At 35.3% G+C, this 19,876-nt stretch overlaps 1 protein-coding gene across 1 annotated transcript in view; it reads right to left on the bottom strand.

Moving 5' to 3' along the window:
- LOC121309401 (golgin subfamily B member 1-like) overlaps positions 1-19,876 on the bottom strand; it is a 184,552-nt gene that overhangs the window by 63,059 nt on the left and 101,617 nt on the right. Inside the window, exons 28-31 of the mRNA XM_041242308.1 lie at positions 16,845-17,091; positions 7,889-8,057; positions 6,054-6,207; positions 7-174 (exon numbers count right to left, since the gene is read on the bottom strand). Of these exons, the coding sequence (XP_041098242.1) occupies positions 7-174; positions 6,054-6,207; positions 7,889-8,057; positions 16,845-17,091 (738 nt within the window). The remainder of the gene's footprint in view (positions 1-6; positions 175-6,053; positions 6,208-7,888; positions 8,058-16,844; positions 17,092-19,876) is intronic.

The following is a 19,876-nucleotide window of genomic DNA, read 5'->3' as shown; positions in this document are numbered from 1 at the left end:
ACTTACCGTGTGAGTATCATTTTTCTGTCTTATTCTTAACTGTTCCACCTCTGTTTCCATCTCAGTAATGTGAAGTTTTAATCTGTTGAGCTGTTTTTGCTGATCCTGATATCGGTTTTGTTCCTGATCAAGCTCTTCCCTCAAACACCTCACTAGCTCCTCTTGTTGCTGGAGCTGGAAAACAATACAGAAAATATCAGAAACCTCAGAACATTTCATCCATAATTCAGGAAGGTCCATTCCAAGACATTACCGCAAGAGGTAATGGAATAGAGGACCAAGGAATTATTCAGACACAGTGTATGGAAAGCAAACATTGAAAAAGTAAATAAATCTATAGCGATTTCAAATATTTAAAATAACCTGTAGGCACAGTTTACCAATTTTTTATTATAGTAAATCCCTGATTATCATACACTGCCTTGGTAGCAGACCTTGTCTGTATGGTAACACCATCGCCTGTGGCTCAGGTTATAACTACTCCGACACGGTACCACGCGATAATGCCCCCTACTCCGTGTGTGTGTGTGTGTGTGTGTGTGTGTGTGTGTATATATATATATATATATATATATATATATATATAGACACACACACACACACACACAGTATTATTACGACTTAGTCGTCCAGTCTGGTAGTGAGGGGTTGTGGCTGGTTTTGTTAGCACTTCAAACTAGGGCTAGGTTTTGTTTTGTGTGAAATTAAATAAATATACAGGCACTGTCCTGTTTAAAACCTACCATTGCTTTGGGAGTGTTGTGCTTTTACAAAAAAGACAAGTGAAGACAGTCCTGCATGTGGCAAACATCCCAGCTTTGTCAAATATATATACACACGCACACGCACACGCACACGCACACGCACACGCACACGCACACACACACAGTGCCTTGCAAAAGTATTCAGGCCCCTGACCAATTCTCTTATATTACCGAATTACAAATGGTACATTGAAATTTCGTTCTGTTTGATATTTTATTTTTAAACACTGAAACTCAGAATCAATTATTGTAAGGTGACATTGGTTTTATGTTGGGAAATATTTTTAAGAAAAATAAAAAACTGAAATATCTTGCTTGCATAAGTATTCAACCCCTGTGCTGTGGAAGCTCCCAGTTTGCACTGATGAAAGAAATTGCCCTAACGAGGACACAATTACCTTACCGTTGGCCTCCACCTGTGAACCATTAAAGTTGTTGTCACATTTTCTGGATAAAAACCCCACTGTTGAAGGATCATTGGTAAGGCTGTGAATCTGAAGGAAAATGAAGACCAATGAGCATTCTAGTTAGAGATAAAGTAATACAAAAACATAGATTAGGGAAAGGATACAAAATAATATCCAAGTGTTTGGATATCCCAGTGAGCACAGTTGGATCAATAATCGGGAAGTGGAAGCTGCATCACACCACCCAGGCATTGCCAAGAAAAGGCCTTCCCTCAAAACTCAGCACTCAAACAAGAAGGAGACTTGTGAGAGAAGCCACAGAGAGGCCAACAATCACTTTGAAGGAGCTACAGAGTTCAGTGGCTGGGAGTGGAGTAACGGTGCACCAGTCAAACATATCAAGAGCTCTGCATAACACTGGCCTGTATGGGAGGGTGGCAAGAAAGAAGCCGTTACTCAAAAAGTACCATCTGAAAGCACGTCTGGAGTTTGCCAGAAAGCATGAGAGTGACCCAGCTGCGATGTGGGAAAAGGTTTTGTGGTCAGATGAGACCAAGATAGAGCTTTTTGGCCAAAACTCAAAGCGCTACGTGTGGCGCAAAGCTAACACTGCCTATGCCACAAGACACACCATCCCTACATTGAAGTATGGTGGTGGCAGCATCATGCTGTGGGGATGCTTCTCATCAGCAGGGACTGGGCATCTTGCTACAATTGAAGGAAGAATGGATGGAGCAAAATTCACATTTCAGCAGGACAATGATCCCAAGCATAAGGCCAAAGCAACATTGGAGTGGCTCAAAAACAAGAAGGTGAATGTCCTACAGTGGCCCAGCCAAAGTCCTGATCTCAATCCCATCTGAGGTCCACAAGTGTCATCCAACCAACCTGAACAACCTGGAGCAAATCTGCCAAGAAGAATGGGCCAAAATCACTCCGACCCTGTGAGAAAAGTTGGTACATTCTTACCCCAAAAGACTTAAAGCTGTCATTGCAGTGAAAGGTGGCTCTACCAAATATTAATGTGTGGGGGTTGAATACGTATGCAAGCAAGATATTTCAGTTTTTTTTTTATTTTTCTTAAAAATATTTCCCAACATAAAACCAACATCACCTTACAATAATTGATTTTGAGTTTAAGTGTTTTAAAATAAAATATCAAACAGAACGAAATTTCAATGTACCATTCGTAATTCTGTAATATGAGAGAATTGGTCAGGGGTCTGAATACTTTTGCAAGGCACTAATATATATATATATATATATATATATATATATATATATATATATATATATATATATATATATATATATATATATATACACATACACACACACACACAGAGACACATACATACATACATACATACATATATACACACACACACACACACACAACAGCACTTTCAGAGTTCCATCCCCCCATTTTAAGTGAGCATAAGTATTGGGACATTTGGCTCACAGGTGTTTCTAATTGATCAGGTGTTTCCTGTTGCATTGATTGTTCACACATAAAAAAGCTGTGAATATGTATTCTCAATTCTACCCTTTGCTTTTGCCTTTGGTGTCAGTAGGCATAATCCAACATGAAGACTAGGGAGCTGTCTATGAAAGAAAAGCAGGCGATTTGGAGGCTAAAAGAAAAGAGGAACTCAGTTAGACCCATAGCACAAAAGTTGGGCAGAGCCAAATCAACAGTTTGGAATGTCCTGAAAAAGAAAGAAACCACTGGTGTCTTCTGCAATCAACAAGGGCCAAGTCGACCAAGATAAACAACAGTAGTTGATGACAGAACAATGACCAGAGCTGTGAAAAAAAAAAAAAAAAAACCTCCAACAAGTGTCAGTGAAATCACCAACAACCTCCAGAATGCTGGGGTGAAAGTGTCACAATCTACTGTTTGCAGAAGACTGTACAGAGATGAGCCAGTACAGTTCTGGAACAGAGTTCCGGAACAGTGTTTTATGGACAGATGAGACGAAGAACAACCTTTATCAAAGTGATGGGAAGGCAAAAGTGTAGAGAAAAAATGGAACTGCAGATGATACAAAGAATACCACCTCATCTGTGAAGCATGCAGGAGGTTGTGTCATGGCATGGGCATGCATGGCTGCCTCTGGAACAGGCTCTGGAGCAGAATGACTTCAGAAGTGTACAGGAGCATCTTGGCTACCAATGAAATGCCACCAGACTCATTGGGCGGCGCATCATAATGGAACAGGACAATGACCAATAATACACTGCGAATGCAACCAAGGAGTTCATCAGGGGAAAAAAATGGAAAGTTTTAGACTGGCCAAGTCAATCTCGTGATTTAAATCCGACTGAACATGCATTTCACTTGCTGAAGTCAGAAACTCCCCAGAACAAGCAACAGCTGAAAATGGCTGCAGTAAAGGCTTGACAACGCATTTAACAGGACGATACCAAGAGTTTGGTGATGTCAATGGGTCGCAGACTCACTGCTGTTATTGCATGCAAGGGATTTGCAACTAAATACTAACTTTTATACTTCTTATATTTGCTTTAAGCTGAATTGTCCCAACACTTATGGTCACATAAAATGTGGGATGGAACTTTCAAAGTGCTGTTATTCTTAGTTGGTAAAACATGCATGTATTGAAAACAGCAGAAATAAAAGGTGACATTCTGTACTTTTGCCTCGTTCATCTTTTACCCGTACTTCCATATTGCTTGAGTGCACAGCAAAATTTTTACTTCACTGTCCCAATACTTATGGAGGTCACTGTCTATACATACACACACACCCCTCTCTCTCTCTATGGACTGGAGGAGAGGCATATAGTAGGAAACTATGGCCCTGGAGGGAAGGGAATAATTATATTTACCAACAGGGGACAAAATCCAGAGTATTTGTACACCCCTTGTAAAAAACAAAAAACAAAACAAACAATATAAGCTACAGGCTGAGGGCATTGTCTCCTAGAGGTAACTACAGTTCTTCCCGAGGGGCTTGTGGTTCATAATCTGCAGTCCATACCACATAGTTATTAAAGTTTTTTTGGCATAGAACTGTCCGTCTGACTTCCTCACTGCACATAGAATTCTCAGAGGAGTCTGTTAAGTTTGCGAACATCATACATATTTACATCATCGAGTTTGATTTGTTTGAATTTTAGTAAGTCAGAAAACACTGAAAGCGAATTTTTATTGACAACTTTAGTGTTTGCAGCATATTTGTTTTGTATTATATTTTGTAATTCTATCTATCTATCTATCTATCTATCTATCTATCTATCTATCTATCTATCTATCTATCTTGCCATATTTCATATTGCCATACTTCACTTGATTCAAAGGCTTGCAGCAATCCTGAATTTCTAAAAGTGTACTCTGTCGAAACTGACAGGTTTCATTTGTTGTTGTGTTGTTGCTAGGAAGTGTATTTTGAGAAGTGAAAGTGTGTTTAGCACTGTGACAGAGAAAGAATGAATCTTGGTTATAAATCTCCCTCCTGACCTGTGAGGGCGCTGTGTAAAGGGAAGGGAAGTCGGACATCTAGAAAGGGGGCAGTGCCACAGTACACCAAATCATTGCCCTAGAAAGGAAGCGATGTGGCAACCGCAGATTGGAAGAGATATGGGTGCACTCGCTAACCAAGGGGACGTGGCTAAGTGATCTGTTCCTTTGTTATGGTTGCGAAAAATACTGGAATAAAAATGAAAACAGAAATATATTTTGGTTGGTAAATCCAAGTCACAGCAAGCTGGGGTTTAATGAAAGGGGGTTTAAAATGCAGTAGCATAGGGTAAAAGTAATGATTTCCAGTGTGTGTACATGTTATCACTGCACTGAAGTGTTTTCTCTTCGAATACACAAACAATTTAACAAATACTTTAATAAAACAAATTAAAAGTGCCACTTTTACTGTGGCACAGCAGGGACATAAGTGTTACATTTACCATGCCAAAATTCCAAGATTATAGTTGGTCAATTTATAATGCACATAATAAATTAGTAACCCCCGTACTACTACAGCATTATACTGTATAACCTTCTACAATAATCATTTTGATAAAGCCTATGGAAAGTACGTTTAAGGCTTTATATTTCTGATTCCTTTATATACATGTACAGAAGAAAACCATACCAGAGTTCTCTCTATTGATCTTTCAAGCATCACCATCCTTTTCCCAGTGTAGTCACTGAATAGTATGAAAGTTCAATAAAATGATCAGCTGCTCATCCAGTTTTCACTAAAGCAATTTGTAATGTGGATATATTTGCACTGCTGACAATGCCAGTTGCTGTTGCTACTATTTAAAAGCTTTGATTAGATAAACTAGGTTACTTTGTCTTTGTAAGTGTTGAATAGTATATGATTCATCGGTAAATTTTTTGCTCGAGTCCACAACAGCCTTGCTCACTGTTTCATATAGACAGCAAATAACAAACTGGAGTTAAAAAATTAATTTAAAAATGATACATTTTATTATAAACACGTATCCCTTTAGTGGCGGGTTTAATATTTGTTTTGTTTCGTACAAATTTATATTTTTCACAGCAGAAGTAACGTTCATTACTTGCCATATTGTACAGGTACAGTTTCTGCGCTGTAACAAATAATACAAGCTCCTGTGGTGGTATTGTTACTATAATAGTAATAATTAATGCTTATTTTGTTATTATTGTTAAAATCACAGAAAACGCATGCACAGTAAGAAGTATTCCACTTTAAAAGGAGAAGTTAGTTTCTCTTGATTTGCTAACATTTCTGCCTCCAGCTTCACATGGATTGGCCAGCAATAACATCTAGCCTTTGTTCTTTTCAGAATCACAACGTGGGGGATACTGCAGGATGTACATTGCCTTCCATTTTGTTTTCTTTTTGTTCATCAAAACTGGGCCCCATGTCCTTTACCTGCTGTTTTAAGGTCCTCACTTGATCTCTTGCACTAGTGATCTCCACCTCCATTTTATGACTTGTCTGCTGGTATTTCACCGTTTCCTGAAGAGCTTGCTGGTGGTTGTTCTTTACTGTGTTTAGATCCATTTTAAGTGTTTCAACCACTTGCCTGTTTAATTGTACACAGAAAACAAGATACAAAAAAATCAACACTTGCAAACATTTACAACACATATGTCATGTTAAAATTATCAAGGAAATTAATACAATTAAAATAAAAATATATTCCAAATACATATGATTAACCTCCTTAAAAAATCTAAATCATAATGAAAAACAAATTAAAGTATGATATCCCCTTAACATTTTTAAGTTATAAACACATGACATATAGTATAATAGTTCCTGCTGGGACAAAAGGTAACAGCAAATTCTGTACAACAGAACAAATCATACCCTTAATGTTCAAAACTTGTTCTAAACAATTTAGTTAAATTCAAAATATTATAAAATATGCACCAACTTCCATTGAAAATGGTCTGTTTGGACTGAAAAATATACTTAAAAAACCAAATAGCAATAAAAATATGGTTTACCATTTTAATTGAGTTAATGGTATACATGATAACACTATTATGTCAAGTTTTTTTTTTTTTTTTTTAATATTGAGAGAATAAATCTATTATAAATAATAATATTAAATATCTAATACTTAGTTCTAAACATCTGGTTTATTTTCAATAATGTATATTGTATGAACATTGCAAATGTGATGAAAGAGAAAAGCAATTAAAATAGGAAATGGCAATTAAGTATCAAATTGAGGGTATAATTTGAGACAGCAGATACATGTAGTTAGAAAACCATATTGGTTATTTACCAGCAGTGTCTGGTAACAACATGACAGCATCAAATTGCTGCAACGGCTGACCTTATCCAGAACAGTTTCACATTTGAAGAGAGTCACATTTGGTCAGTGTTTAAAAGAGATTCAGCCACATTCCTTCTTAATTGGCCAGATTTAGAATTACTTGAAAGAGTAGGATCAGGTCCCATGATAAAAGTGTGCTGCTGCAAAGGCATGAAAATGGCTGTAAAAAGAATCAATAAAGTGTATATATTCCTACCCATACACAATGGGACCTGGATGCACAATTTCACACAATCAATACTACAAATTATTATAATTTCCACAACCCCCAAATGGGCATTCTGAACAATACTGAACTGAAGTATAGTGGTCTTATGCTGTGACATTTTTGGTTTAGTTCCATACCAAGGCAAAATTTATATGACCCAAAGTTAGCATTTTTGTAGTTTCATAACTTGAGTTTATCTAGAATGTCAGTTAACTGTTCATCCACTAACACTATATATTTGAAATAATAAGCTAAACTAAAACGGTCACAATGAGTCTCTGGCACAATAAATAATCATCAAATAGCCATTATACAAAACTGAACAAATGTACCCTGTAACCAGTGCAGTAAATCTACTACTCTTTGGTTAAACCATAGTCTTCACAAATGTTTACCAGTCTGGTTTACATTAAAGCAAGGACAGTCTCCTGCCAAAAAATACTTTAATAGAACAGTGGCAGGCTGGAACCCAAAAGGCATTCTTCACACAGTTTGTTTTGTAATTCTATTCCAGCTTGCCAGGCTGGAATTGCTTCCTGATTAAGCACAGTTTTGGTCAGAGCCTCATACTTGTGTTCTTAAATATTCATGGCCACTGATTTTGCAAACAAACATTTTTTTTCAGCACAATACAGATGTAATAGCTGCATCATAAGGCAGACTCAGATAGTTAAAAACATATATGTTAAATTATTTGCAAACCAAACTTACTTGTACTCAGTTACTTCTTCTTCTGCAGTTGAAACACGTTCTTTCATGGTCTTAAGCTCAGTCTGCAGCTTTCGAGTCATCTGCTCCTGGCGAACGGTTTCTGCCACTCTCTCAGTTAGCTGTTCTTGTGTTGCTTTTAAGCTGGATTCCATTAAAAGAAACTTCTCAGCTTTTGCATTAAGCCTTTTCTTAACTGACAGGATATCAATGTTTTACAGAAAACAATAACACAGAGTGAGCGACAAGTACACCTCAATAATAACAACTGCTGTGACTATTCTTCTCAGGAACTAAATCGGAAAACAAAACAACATAAAAAGACGGCTCTACAGTGCCACTAGAAATTCCTAAAGGTTGACTATAAAAAAAAAAAAAAGTGATTTGTTTTTTAGCTGACAAGATAAAAATAAATAAATAAATAAATAAATAAATAAATAAATAAATAAATAAATAAAAACACACATAGATCTAAACTCTCATAGTTCAATCGTAATGTATTCCGGGAATGTAGTTTATTGGTGTCCACTGCCCACTGTTAATCACACATTAAAAACTACAAATCCCATACCATGCCAATTTCTCTGATTTACAAGTGCGATGGTTACTCGTTTCCAGACAGTTCGAAAGGATGAGGAAAATAACAAATTATTTTCATGCAATTGGAGAAGTTTCAAAAGAAAACCGCGAAGAACAAAATTCAGATATGTTGGCATCTTTACAAGAAATGAGCAATGAAGGTATTATTATTATTATTATTATTATTATTATTATTATTATTATTATTATTATTATAATTATTATTTCAATGTTTTCAGTACTGAAAAAGATTACAAAAGTCTACAGATCTGAAGGGACTAAATGTATGTGTACTACATAGTATTTAAACATGTATAATGCACATAAAACATTCATATTTGTGATTTTGTTTTTAAATCATTACCTGAAAAAGATTTGGGTACCTGGGTATTTTTCACTGCAGGTACCCGGTTATGGATTTTCTACGTGTGCTACAGTACTTCCAATGGTCTTTTTTTTTTAAATGAAATGTTTTACTTTCTGTTCAAAATGAAAATGTGTATGCAATGATCACCAATAGATGGCACTCTTTACATTGAGCACAATGCACAGAAACATTTTACATAGCTTTCAAGCAAACATAATAAAAAGAAAAAGATTAAATTAAATACTGTTGTTATGCACAATATTTTCGCTTATTGTATATAGGCCTATATAAAAATACACCTTTTGTAAACCAGTGAATTTGTATTGGTTGATTTCTTGTGAGGAACAATTTGTTGTAAGGCATATATTAAAGAATAACCTCTTTCCTACTCTCGAAATAAAATGTCACTATGCATATACTGTAATACACTATACTTTGGTTTACCCTAGTTTAGTGTTGTTTGTAACAACAAAAAGAAAGAAAAAAATGGTGAAAAACAATAACCACAACAGAATTGCTGAAATATTACTGTGGGGATGTTTGGAGGCATTTTGGAGTGGGGAAGATGGTAGATATGTCTACAAATACAATAGCAAGTCAAGTGATTTCATGGCTTACCACAGCAGAAACAGTCTAAACGTGTCTTAGCACAGCCAACCCAATTAACTAAATACTTATAGTATAAAAAGTTCAAATATGATTTAAAGTTCACCTTCACCGAAGAACTAGTTAAGAACATCAAGCTAAAACTATGTTACATATCTGAATTATGAATTTGAGTTGTATAAAAAAAAAAAAAATAGGCACGTTTCCATTAAGGTGTACATTACAACAGCCACCCAACACTTACAGTTGTCAAAATACTAAGCGTATGTACTTACACCCATACATATCTATACAGTACTTCCTTGTTTCACAATTTGATAATTGACTTATTTGGTACATTGACAGAAGATTGTACATCTCATATAACAAGACAGACTGCATAAATATATGTGTGTGTGTGTGTATTACATTAATTATTTTAAACCAGCATTTGACAAAATAGTTGGTTGGGTGCCTTACATATATAGATATAATTTATAATATACTGTAATAGATATGAACCACTATTGTAACCTAAAATATTGACAGTAAATTTACCGTACTAAAAAATAAACAAATTAAATCAGTAACATCATAATACAAAATAAATATTGGCACAGGTAAGTTCTAAATAAAAATAACTACATAAATCTACATAAAGAGGAACTTGCCATCAGCTAATCAACATGAGGAAACTTGCCAAACAGGGCAAGGGATTTTCATTTGTTGCAAACTTTTTCTTCTTTAACCCCATTACCACATAACAGCATACAGATCTACAGATGCCAACTTATTAAACTTGAGTGCATGAACATTGTCACTTAAACGGGGGGCTTCTCAATTCTAGCTATCTGTAGATATCATAATACACAAGCAAACAGGGGTTAAAAATTGCATCAAATAAAGTTTACCTTTGCTTTGGATTTGAGCCTTAGCTTGATTCCAAGCCAGAGGCGCTAGCAGCTGCTGCTTTATTTACAATCCCTTTGGCAGACTTACAACTGCCCGAGGCTATAACACAGTGTACCTAATGTTCAAACTGGCAGGTAATCTTATGTCAAACATACTCCTTTGATATAAAGTGATCAATAGATTCTTGTAAAGAAGTAATTTCTCTGATGTTTCTACCTAGCTTTTCTTTTTTGTGTTTTTTTTTTGTATAGGTGAATCACAAAAAAAATCCCTGTTGTATTATTTTCAAACAATAAATAGAAAGCTATAAACATGTGTTTAGATGTTTCCGGTGCACAACGATTTTGGATCAATATCCCATGTAATACAATTATCTGCAGTGATCTGGTTGTGTTGAAAAAAAAAAAATCGCAGAAGATCTCTAGGGTTTTTGAAACAGAAACACATTTCCCGCAACATTAGGAACTATACAATTAACATTCAAGATTTAAAGCTGACGTCTTTCCACTGCTTTGGGAAGATTCCATTTAATAATGTATCTTTTTTAAATGGTATCATGCTATAATGCAGACCAGTGCTGTCTATTTTACATGTGTACATTCATGAATTCAATTCCAACTTTTACATAGTCAGTATATATATAGTTAAATTTATATATATATATTATATATATATATATATATATATATATATATATATAATATATATATATATATATAGTTCATTTTTTAAGTGATTTATTTTAAATAAGTCTTGTAATTAAAGTCTAGTTTACAAGGAATGTTGTAAATTATAAATTAAACATTTATTACTTTGTATTACTGATAATACTGAATCAGGGAAAAATGTCTAATGTTCTTTTTTATTTCTTTTTTGTGCTGGGCATGTACCAGTATACATGCAGATATTAAGACTCGGTCAAGACCTTTCTGTAGTTTCTTTCGTGTGCAATATATTTGTATTCTTAGTTACACAACTAAATAATTAAAAAGCTCCAGGCACATTTATTGCATATATTTCAAACAGCAGGAATATATATTTAAAGACATGATGAGCTGAGGACATGACATTAGTAATTGAGCAATTCTGATTTACTCAGGATTATCCAGTTAAAATACAACGTATCATTTCCATGCGGTCCTGCTACTGTCTAACTGTATGCCTGGTACAAGCAAAGCACAAAGAGGTATTATAAATCATGTTGTCACCGCTAACCAATCAGAGCAGGTTGTTTTGGACTGGAACAGGCATATACTTGTACATAGCACAGTAGGTGCTCTTTTTGACAATACACAACTGTACATGCAAATCCATAACCCAGCTTAAAATTCATGTTCCAAAAGAATATTGAAAATCCCAAGAGTTGTGGTGAACTAGTCTAGCTTACAATTGTATGTATGACAGATAAATGTATTATTTAGAGCTGATTTTTACATTCTAGGTCTTCCCTTTATTCTTATATAGAGGTTAAATAAAAAATGCATAACATACAGTACTCTAAGCATATGATAGATGTAGTTAATTTTAATTACTTTTGTTGGGAATCTCATTTAATATTTCAACTAAAATTGTTATTTTTTGATTTTTATATTTAAATAACTGACTTAAAGATGGCAATATCTGAGCCGCAAACCTGGTTACTACACTTACTAAATGTAAAATGTGTTTATTTATTTGTTAACTGTAGGGAAAATGACTACTTCTTAACACATAAAAATCCAAACAAGCTAGGATGATCCTTTATTCAGCCAGACTTGCACGTTAGAAGCACTTTGAATTACTGGTAAGTTGTTGAGTATGTCAGAGGAAATGACACACTGACAATCTCCCTGCTTTTGCAGTTGTCTTGTTTTTATTTTAATATCCTAAGTTAGATGCTGAAGAGTGATGACATTTTCTAGTGAATGACATGGCTGTCTAGCTGATGTATATGCAATCTAAATCTCTTTGATAAAGGCTAGATTACTTTCAGAATAGAAAAGATCTAAAAATAAAAAAAACACATTTTGACCCAAAAAGCAGATCTTTATGGGAAAGGAAGTTCATAAAAGACTGACACAGCCATTTAAAGTTGGATCATCTGATAAAAAAAAAAAAAAAAAAAAAAAACAGCATCTTATCTTGCTATTTATAAGCAATGAAGTATATTGATCTAAAAAATAAAATGAAAATCTTGGAGGAAGAAACTTAACAAAATTGGCTAGGTTCTGAAAGCTACTGCAAACTGGCATTAACATTTTTTTGTTAAAAAAAAAAAACAAAACAAAAAATGTTACAATTGTAGGTGGAAAAAAAAGCTTAAACTAACATGCCCTTAAATTAAGTTGTTGTTACAGGTTTATGAATTGTATTGTGTGCAAGTAACATCCCATGTTCCTGCTTACACACGCCACCAATTGTAGGTAGATTCCACAAGAGTCATATAATTTACCAAAGACATTAAAACATTTTGATTGGTTATCCCCTAGGGACAACTATACTGTTGGCATATTGAATGGTCTTTAGGATAATAAGTAAGCCCACACCACCTGAGACAAAGATCACACTAATTGTCTGAATGTATAGTTACATCAATTTAAAAAGAAGTGATGTGTCATTAGCTCATAACTAAAGCCCCACAGATCTGCAGATATCTGCGTTATATCCGTGGATATCCACATCCGCGGATGCTGGTATATTGTTTTACATTTTTGCGGATGGCAGATCGGATGTGGATAAAATTATTAACATTCAGCCATCAGTTTATTTTCCCACTGCGAGCCCTGAGTAACTATAAACACGTGACAACATTGTCAGCTGACATGGTCACCTGTTTGCACTTTCCTTAGTTGCCGGTTGCTTCTGAACGCAAATGTTTTCAAAGTCTTTTTTAATATGTAGAACCAAATTTACAAAAAATTAAATTATGGTTGAATGCAGCTTAAAGGAAAAAGAGAAAGGGAAGTCATCAATTTGTGAAAAAAAACAAAAAAACATTCAGATTAATTGCCGATGAAAACTGACACACTGGGGTAGATTTTCAAAGGTAACATAATTTTAGTCAAACGTCCAAAGTTACACGTCTTCTTAGATGACTACATTTTTGTCAAAAATGACTTGGATGAACAACGTTCGTCGACGTCTAAGTTTACCATTCATGGCATCGACGCCCAACCTCTCTTATAGGTTAGCATCGGAGTTAACATCGTTAGTCAAGAGAAGGGAGTGATTTTCAAATATTTAGACATTAGTCAGCTAGCCATCTATGTAAATTACTTCTGCACATCACAATGCATGCAAATCAGCGGGAAGTGATGCATTTCGTCTAGGTTGTAGGTGTTGCAACTCAAAGTGCAGTGCCCACCTCTCCCGCTGCAGAAGGAAAGGGAGTTGACAAACTCACGACAGTCAAAATAAAAGCGTCAGATGAGAAAAGCAAATGCTCTGCTCAAAAGGTAGCCAGATACAGCCTCAGAAAAAACGAAATATAGAATTTGTTTTTCATTTAGTAAATACTCTTAGTTGAGACAACTTTGTTTTGTTATTAGATAAATCTCACCTTTTCATTTATGATACGCTCCATGTATTTAAAAAAAAGCATCAGACCTTGCACTGGAACACTATTGAATTTGTAAAGTACATAATTTTTTTGTTTTCCCCCATGCAAAAGGGACAGAGAAAATAAATGTGTGTTATTGTGCAACTTAATTTGGATGAAAACTTTTTGGTATGCTGTACCCTGTAGCAATACATAAACACTGCTTGATAATGTACTTAAAACCTTTTGAATGCCTGTTATTCCTCAGACTTGAGGAATTTTTCGTGCTTATTGATTGTATTATCAACATGGTACTGATTTTTCAAAGTTTATTTCCTGTTATAAAAACATGAATGTAATTTTGGGTAAACTCCAAAAACTAATGTGATGAAGTGTTGAGAAAACACAGAACATGCACATTTGGGGAACAAAAATTAACGTATAATCCCTTATGACAAGAATTCTATAGTTTTACTATAGACATCTTATTGTAAATTTTAGTTAATTGGGAAATACTACATAATTCTATAATAACTATTATACAACACTACAGAACAAAGTAGTACAAAGAGAAATTCTATACAAATACTATAGGGTATTATAGGAATTCTATAGATTTTCTCTGTAAGGGATGAACTATGTACACACAAACCTAATTCTTTTTCAGCAATGAATACATGATTCTGACTCGATATTTCTTTAAGATAAATGTAAATAATGTTCACAGATATTACAACTATTACAACACACCTGTCACCATCTCGTCAACTCTCATCTTTTTTCACTCAGCTTTCCACCGTGTTCTTGCAAGTGACAACAGCAGACACCTTTTTGTAGATGTGCTCTACACACCACTGGCGCAGGTCTAACATTAGATGCCTAAATGACTGTTTACACAGAGTCTATATGTTTGAAAATCACACGTAAATATCGTAATAAGCTAAAACACGAATAGACGCAGATAGAAGGGGCAGGGCATCTAAGGACATGAACGTGGGAAATTTTGAAAAATCGCACTTACACCAGACCCCAATCCAAACGTGTAAAAAGCTGAGTTACACCCATCTAACGTCCTTAGTCGCCTTTGAAAATCTACCCCACCGTGGCTGGATACGTTGCCTGTGTCTCATGCAAGAAAGTCTGTGTTTTCAGTAGCCATAAAACAGGTACATCAAACTTATTAAAACATAAAAATGAAATGGAATCGGGATCACGATTCAGAGCCAACGGTAGGCGTAGACTATGGGCGGCTGTCTTTTGTTGTAGTAGCTGCCGAAACTATTATTGACTTATATTATATTAGCAACAGTATGGATCAGGGATTGGTTAAAGTCTGGCAACAAAGATTCAACAAAGATTCAGGATGTTTCCAAAATGAATTTACACAATTCTCCAAACTGGGAAGCAGAGGGGTTGTAGGGTGCTCTTTGGATGAGTCCCCAGAGAAACCTAGATGAAATCTGCAATGGGCAACCCTGGATATGGCTCATTTAAGGCCCAGTGCTTCAGACATTCACTTAATTAAAAACTCATATGAATAATTCCTGTGAAGCTGTCTAAATCCAAGAGGCACCCAAAACACGAATTGCAGAATTAAACAGAATGTCTATCCAATACCCTCCCTTCTTTCTCATATTGATAGAGTAGGCTCAAGCTAGGATACATGCACACTGGTGTCATGAATTCAGATTTCAATAGCTATTCAGAAAAGGACTCAATTGTTCACACTTGGAATAATTCAAGTGGTAAGCCAGTTGCTGTGGAGATACATAAGCATTTTTTTTTTCTTGGCACTGAAATTGACAAGAAAAACTGTTGTGTCAGTAACTTGAGTTGACATCAAATTTTCAATTAGCAATCGAGTTTGTAGAATGGACCACTGTTCTATTTTCAGCAATCCAGTTGACAATATTTCAATATTGCGACTTGAACTCATCTGACTTCATTCTCCAGTTTGCCAGGGAGGAATTATGGCAGACAAGTGGACACACATAGAAGTGTTTATGGGATGTTGGTAGATATACATATAAAACAATGCAAATAAAGCCACTAAAAAGTGTGTAGCTCTGCTGATATTAAAATCAGCAGATAAGCTTTAAATCCTATATTTCAAATGTACAAAAATAATATAAAACGGCAGGATGTACTGTATAATTTTAGCAAGGAAGGGAAGCTGGAAAATACTGGAGCTGTACTGAAATATGTTGATTGAAAGCAGGAATTCTATTATATTGTATAGTCAAGAGGTAAAGCTCTGTTAAAAGGAAGGGGTGGTGAGACAGCATAAACCCCATCAGGAAAGGAACACAAGCAACAATAGCTATCCCTGTGTTGTTGCTTAATCTTTTTGCTACCAAGATAAAAAGAACAATATTAGCGCCTACCATGCCACAGCAAAAATTACAATTTTACATTGTATCCTTTGTTTGAATACTTTACAACTACATAACATTACATTTGTGACTTAATCTAGGAGAAGAGAGTTACGGATCAGTAGTAATATATAGATTTGGGATTACATTTCAGAAAGAAGCAGCTGGATGGCTTTAATAATTGTCGTCTGCATTGCATCTAGTTTTAGATACCATGGATACAATAAATAATTATATAACAAATTATTATTGTAAGAAATATGATTTCCTTTATGTGCACATTATAAGTGTTATACTTACTGTGTTTTGTGACAAATTCAAAACGGGACACCATTTTACTAGTGCATTTTTTAAGGCACCACTAAATGTTACATACTGTTACAACCTTTATTACTTAACTATATATCACAAGCCTTCTCGTGATTAACACTTTCAAAGAGACAGTAAAATATAAATTATGGCACTGAGAAAATGAGGCCAAGGGATACTGTCCTTTGAGTTAAGTGTTTACCTGGTTCAGTCATGCCTAGTCATCATGTAACAGTATATAGTGTAAACTGACACATTTTCTTTCCAGAATTTACAGATTGTGAGCATGACATAATGAACTGATTGGAAGAGCCTTACCTGTCTCTCTATACTGCTTATGAACCTCTTGCAGCTCCTGGTTAAGCTGATGGATCTCAGTCTTTAAAGTTATGTTTTCCTGTTCTTTTTGCCTTTTGTCTTTCTGCATACCCTGGATATCGGCTTTGAAGTTCTTGACCACACTATCAAGGTGTTCTATCTCGGACACTTTGCTTTTGATACTTTCACTTGCCTGAAGAAGGTCGCTCTCTGACTTTTTCAGAAGGTCATCTCTCTTGCGTATAGCCTGTAATGAAAACAACATATAAATAAATAAATAAAATTTGGAAACCAAAACATAACATGACCACTATATGGCAGCTGTAGTGGGTCAAAACATTGAACATATGAACTTGTTTATGACATAGTGAGAGGGTGTTGGTGATTCATTAAAAACACAGGAGGCAAAAAGGTTTATCTGAAACGGCACTTCAGCGCACTGATTTATTTTATGCACTAGAGGGAGGACTTGTGCTGTGGTTTGAATACCGTCAATGGTAAGTTTTGAGGCAGTCCCAGTGTTTAGCCAGGGGAAACACACACACAAATAAAGTACAAAACAGAAGGCAAAAGAAAAATAGAAAATAAACACTGTTAAACAAACTACAAACAAAAGGTGCTGCTACATGCAGCGTCTCACAGCCTCCACTATTCCGTGAGGCTTGGGTTTCTGTGACGCACTACTATTCCCTCTCTATCACTTACTGGGTTACCCAGGATTCCCCAGCTAACTAAATAACGTCCCTGTAGGGCATGTGATAGGATACTCAAATTTGTTGAGGCTGTCTTCCTCAGCCAGACTTGCCTGCCTCTTCAAGTTAGTTACTTACCGTAACACCGGTTCCCTGAAAGAGAAGATGACCATCAAACCTTACGAGGTCCCATCACTCGCATTCGCGGGTTCGATGCCAAAGAGGAAATGAGCTCCACGGAACGACTACTTACTGCCTCGCCAGACGGGACAGGACGTCATTCCACAGAGGGGCCTATCGGCAGCTCTGACATAAAATGTTCAGCGAATACCTACCTAAGGCAGGCATATCTCAAAAGTATTGGTTGATGGTCGTCTTCTCTTTCAGGGAACCAGGGTTACGGTAAGTAATCTAACGTTCTCCTAGAAGTGCCAGTCCGAAGGAACAGCAGAGCATCCTTTTTACTGGTCGACCGTCCCACCAAGACCCGCCTCCGGACCACTCGGAGAAAGCCATGCAACACACCCTCATCGAACCTCATTGTGTCATTACCATGATTGGCAGGTGGATCCCGCAGGGTTCCCCTGTTACAGTCATATTAGCCTTGCCAACTGATCTACAAAAACATTCAAGTCAGTTTAATACACACATGACTTGCAGGAACTGCAAATACCCTTGTGTGGATCCAGGTGATCAGTGCTCAAATGATACTGGGTGAGATTAGGATTGTAGGAGCCACAAGGTTCCCTACAGCCATTGGCTGTCATTACTAGATTTTGAACAGCATAAATCAGGATGTTATTACTGCATCTTGATTTATTTATTTTGTTCAATTATACATGCCTTGATCCTGTATGCTGCAATGTACTGTATGTATCTGTAATATATAAAACATGTTTTCATACAAATTTACCAGCTTGTTCTACATTAATGGAAAACACTTTAACAGTTCTACAAAAAGGATGGTAGCTTGTTTCCAGAAGTGAATTAACTACATTTCGGATTTATAATAAAATAAAAAAAAATAAAAATAAAAAAAAAACCTTTATAATTGTTTAAATATAAATTCAGTTTCCTTATTATTTTTTCATCTTTAAATTGTTACCACTGCTATTTGACCATTATTTGCAGCAAGTGGATTGAAAAATTATTAAAACAGGAAAGAAGAAATTCACAGAACATAAAGATTTTGCTCCTTAGGTTGTTTTTTATTTAGGGTAAATCAACTTGACATTCTCATACTGCCTTTATTTGTTACCCCAGCAATGTCTTCAGCAATGTCTGCTGCCAATAAACACTAGCTTCTTCCTCAGCCTAAGGCCATTTATAATCAGATTCCTTCAAGAGATACCTTTTTAAGGTTACATACACACAGGGGCTGTTATATGTTCAGTAACCCCACAACCCCCCCCCCCCAGAAAAAAAAAGGTTTGTGTAATACAAGCCTCTATATATCTACAGATTCTAATAAATCTCAATAATGTGTGCTAATGTCCATAAAGTGTGTAAAAATATAAGTGTGACATAGAAAAGGATGAATGAACAGACAGCTTCCATATAGCCACATATTCTAATACTGTCAATAACATGTTTGAGATGCAGATTATTAGTTTAGTTTTAAATGAAGCGACATCCAAACCCCCACTAATAAAGAACAAATTAGATGTGATAGAGCACTACTAGTAATATTTGTCCTACCCATACCTTTGCATACAGGTATACATAAAAAAAAAAAAAAAAAAAAAAAAAAAAAAAAAAAAAATTGTTATTAACAAAATTACGCATAAATTGCTTTACTGGTATTAAATAACCAGAAAGAACGCCATAGCAAGACTGGGGCAAGCTTAAAATCAGTAAACAATAATAAATAAATAATAATAATAATAATAATAATAATAATAATAAGAATAAGAATAATAATAATACAGAACAGCTATTACACATGAACAATGTAATTAACCTTTTTTATTCACGTCCCCAGGTATTTACAAGTAACTGTTTTTCATTGGCATTGTGCCACACCTCAGTTCTCTGCCATGCTCTACCATGCCCCCTTTAATTTGAATATTAAGTACCCTATCATGTCTTAATTGCAGCAAATTGCACGCAGTTGGCATGATTTCTTGAAATTAATTCCAGAGTAATTTGTTTCTGTCGAGCAATCAAAGCCTTGGGAGAATAACAGTAAACGTTATTACAGATCTAAATTTTAATGACTGTCTATGCATTTACCTTAAGCCTTTAATCATTTGTACAGAAGCGTTTAGTTGAAAAGTTAAAACTCCTTTATCATGAGAACAAATTCTTTAAAACAGCAAAAACTGTCAATATATTTGGTTG

Source organism: Polyodon spathula, chromosome 3 (genome assembly GCF_017654505.1).
Source record: "Polyodon spathula isolate WHYD16114869_AA chromosome 3, ASM1765450v1, whole genome shotgun sequence".
Classification (NCBI taxonomy): Eukaryota; Metazoa; Chordata; class Actinopteri; order Acipenseriformes; family Polyodontidae; genus Polyodon; species Polyodon spathula.
This window is presented reverse-complemented; position numbering and strand designations above follow the sequence as displayed.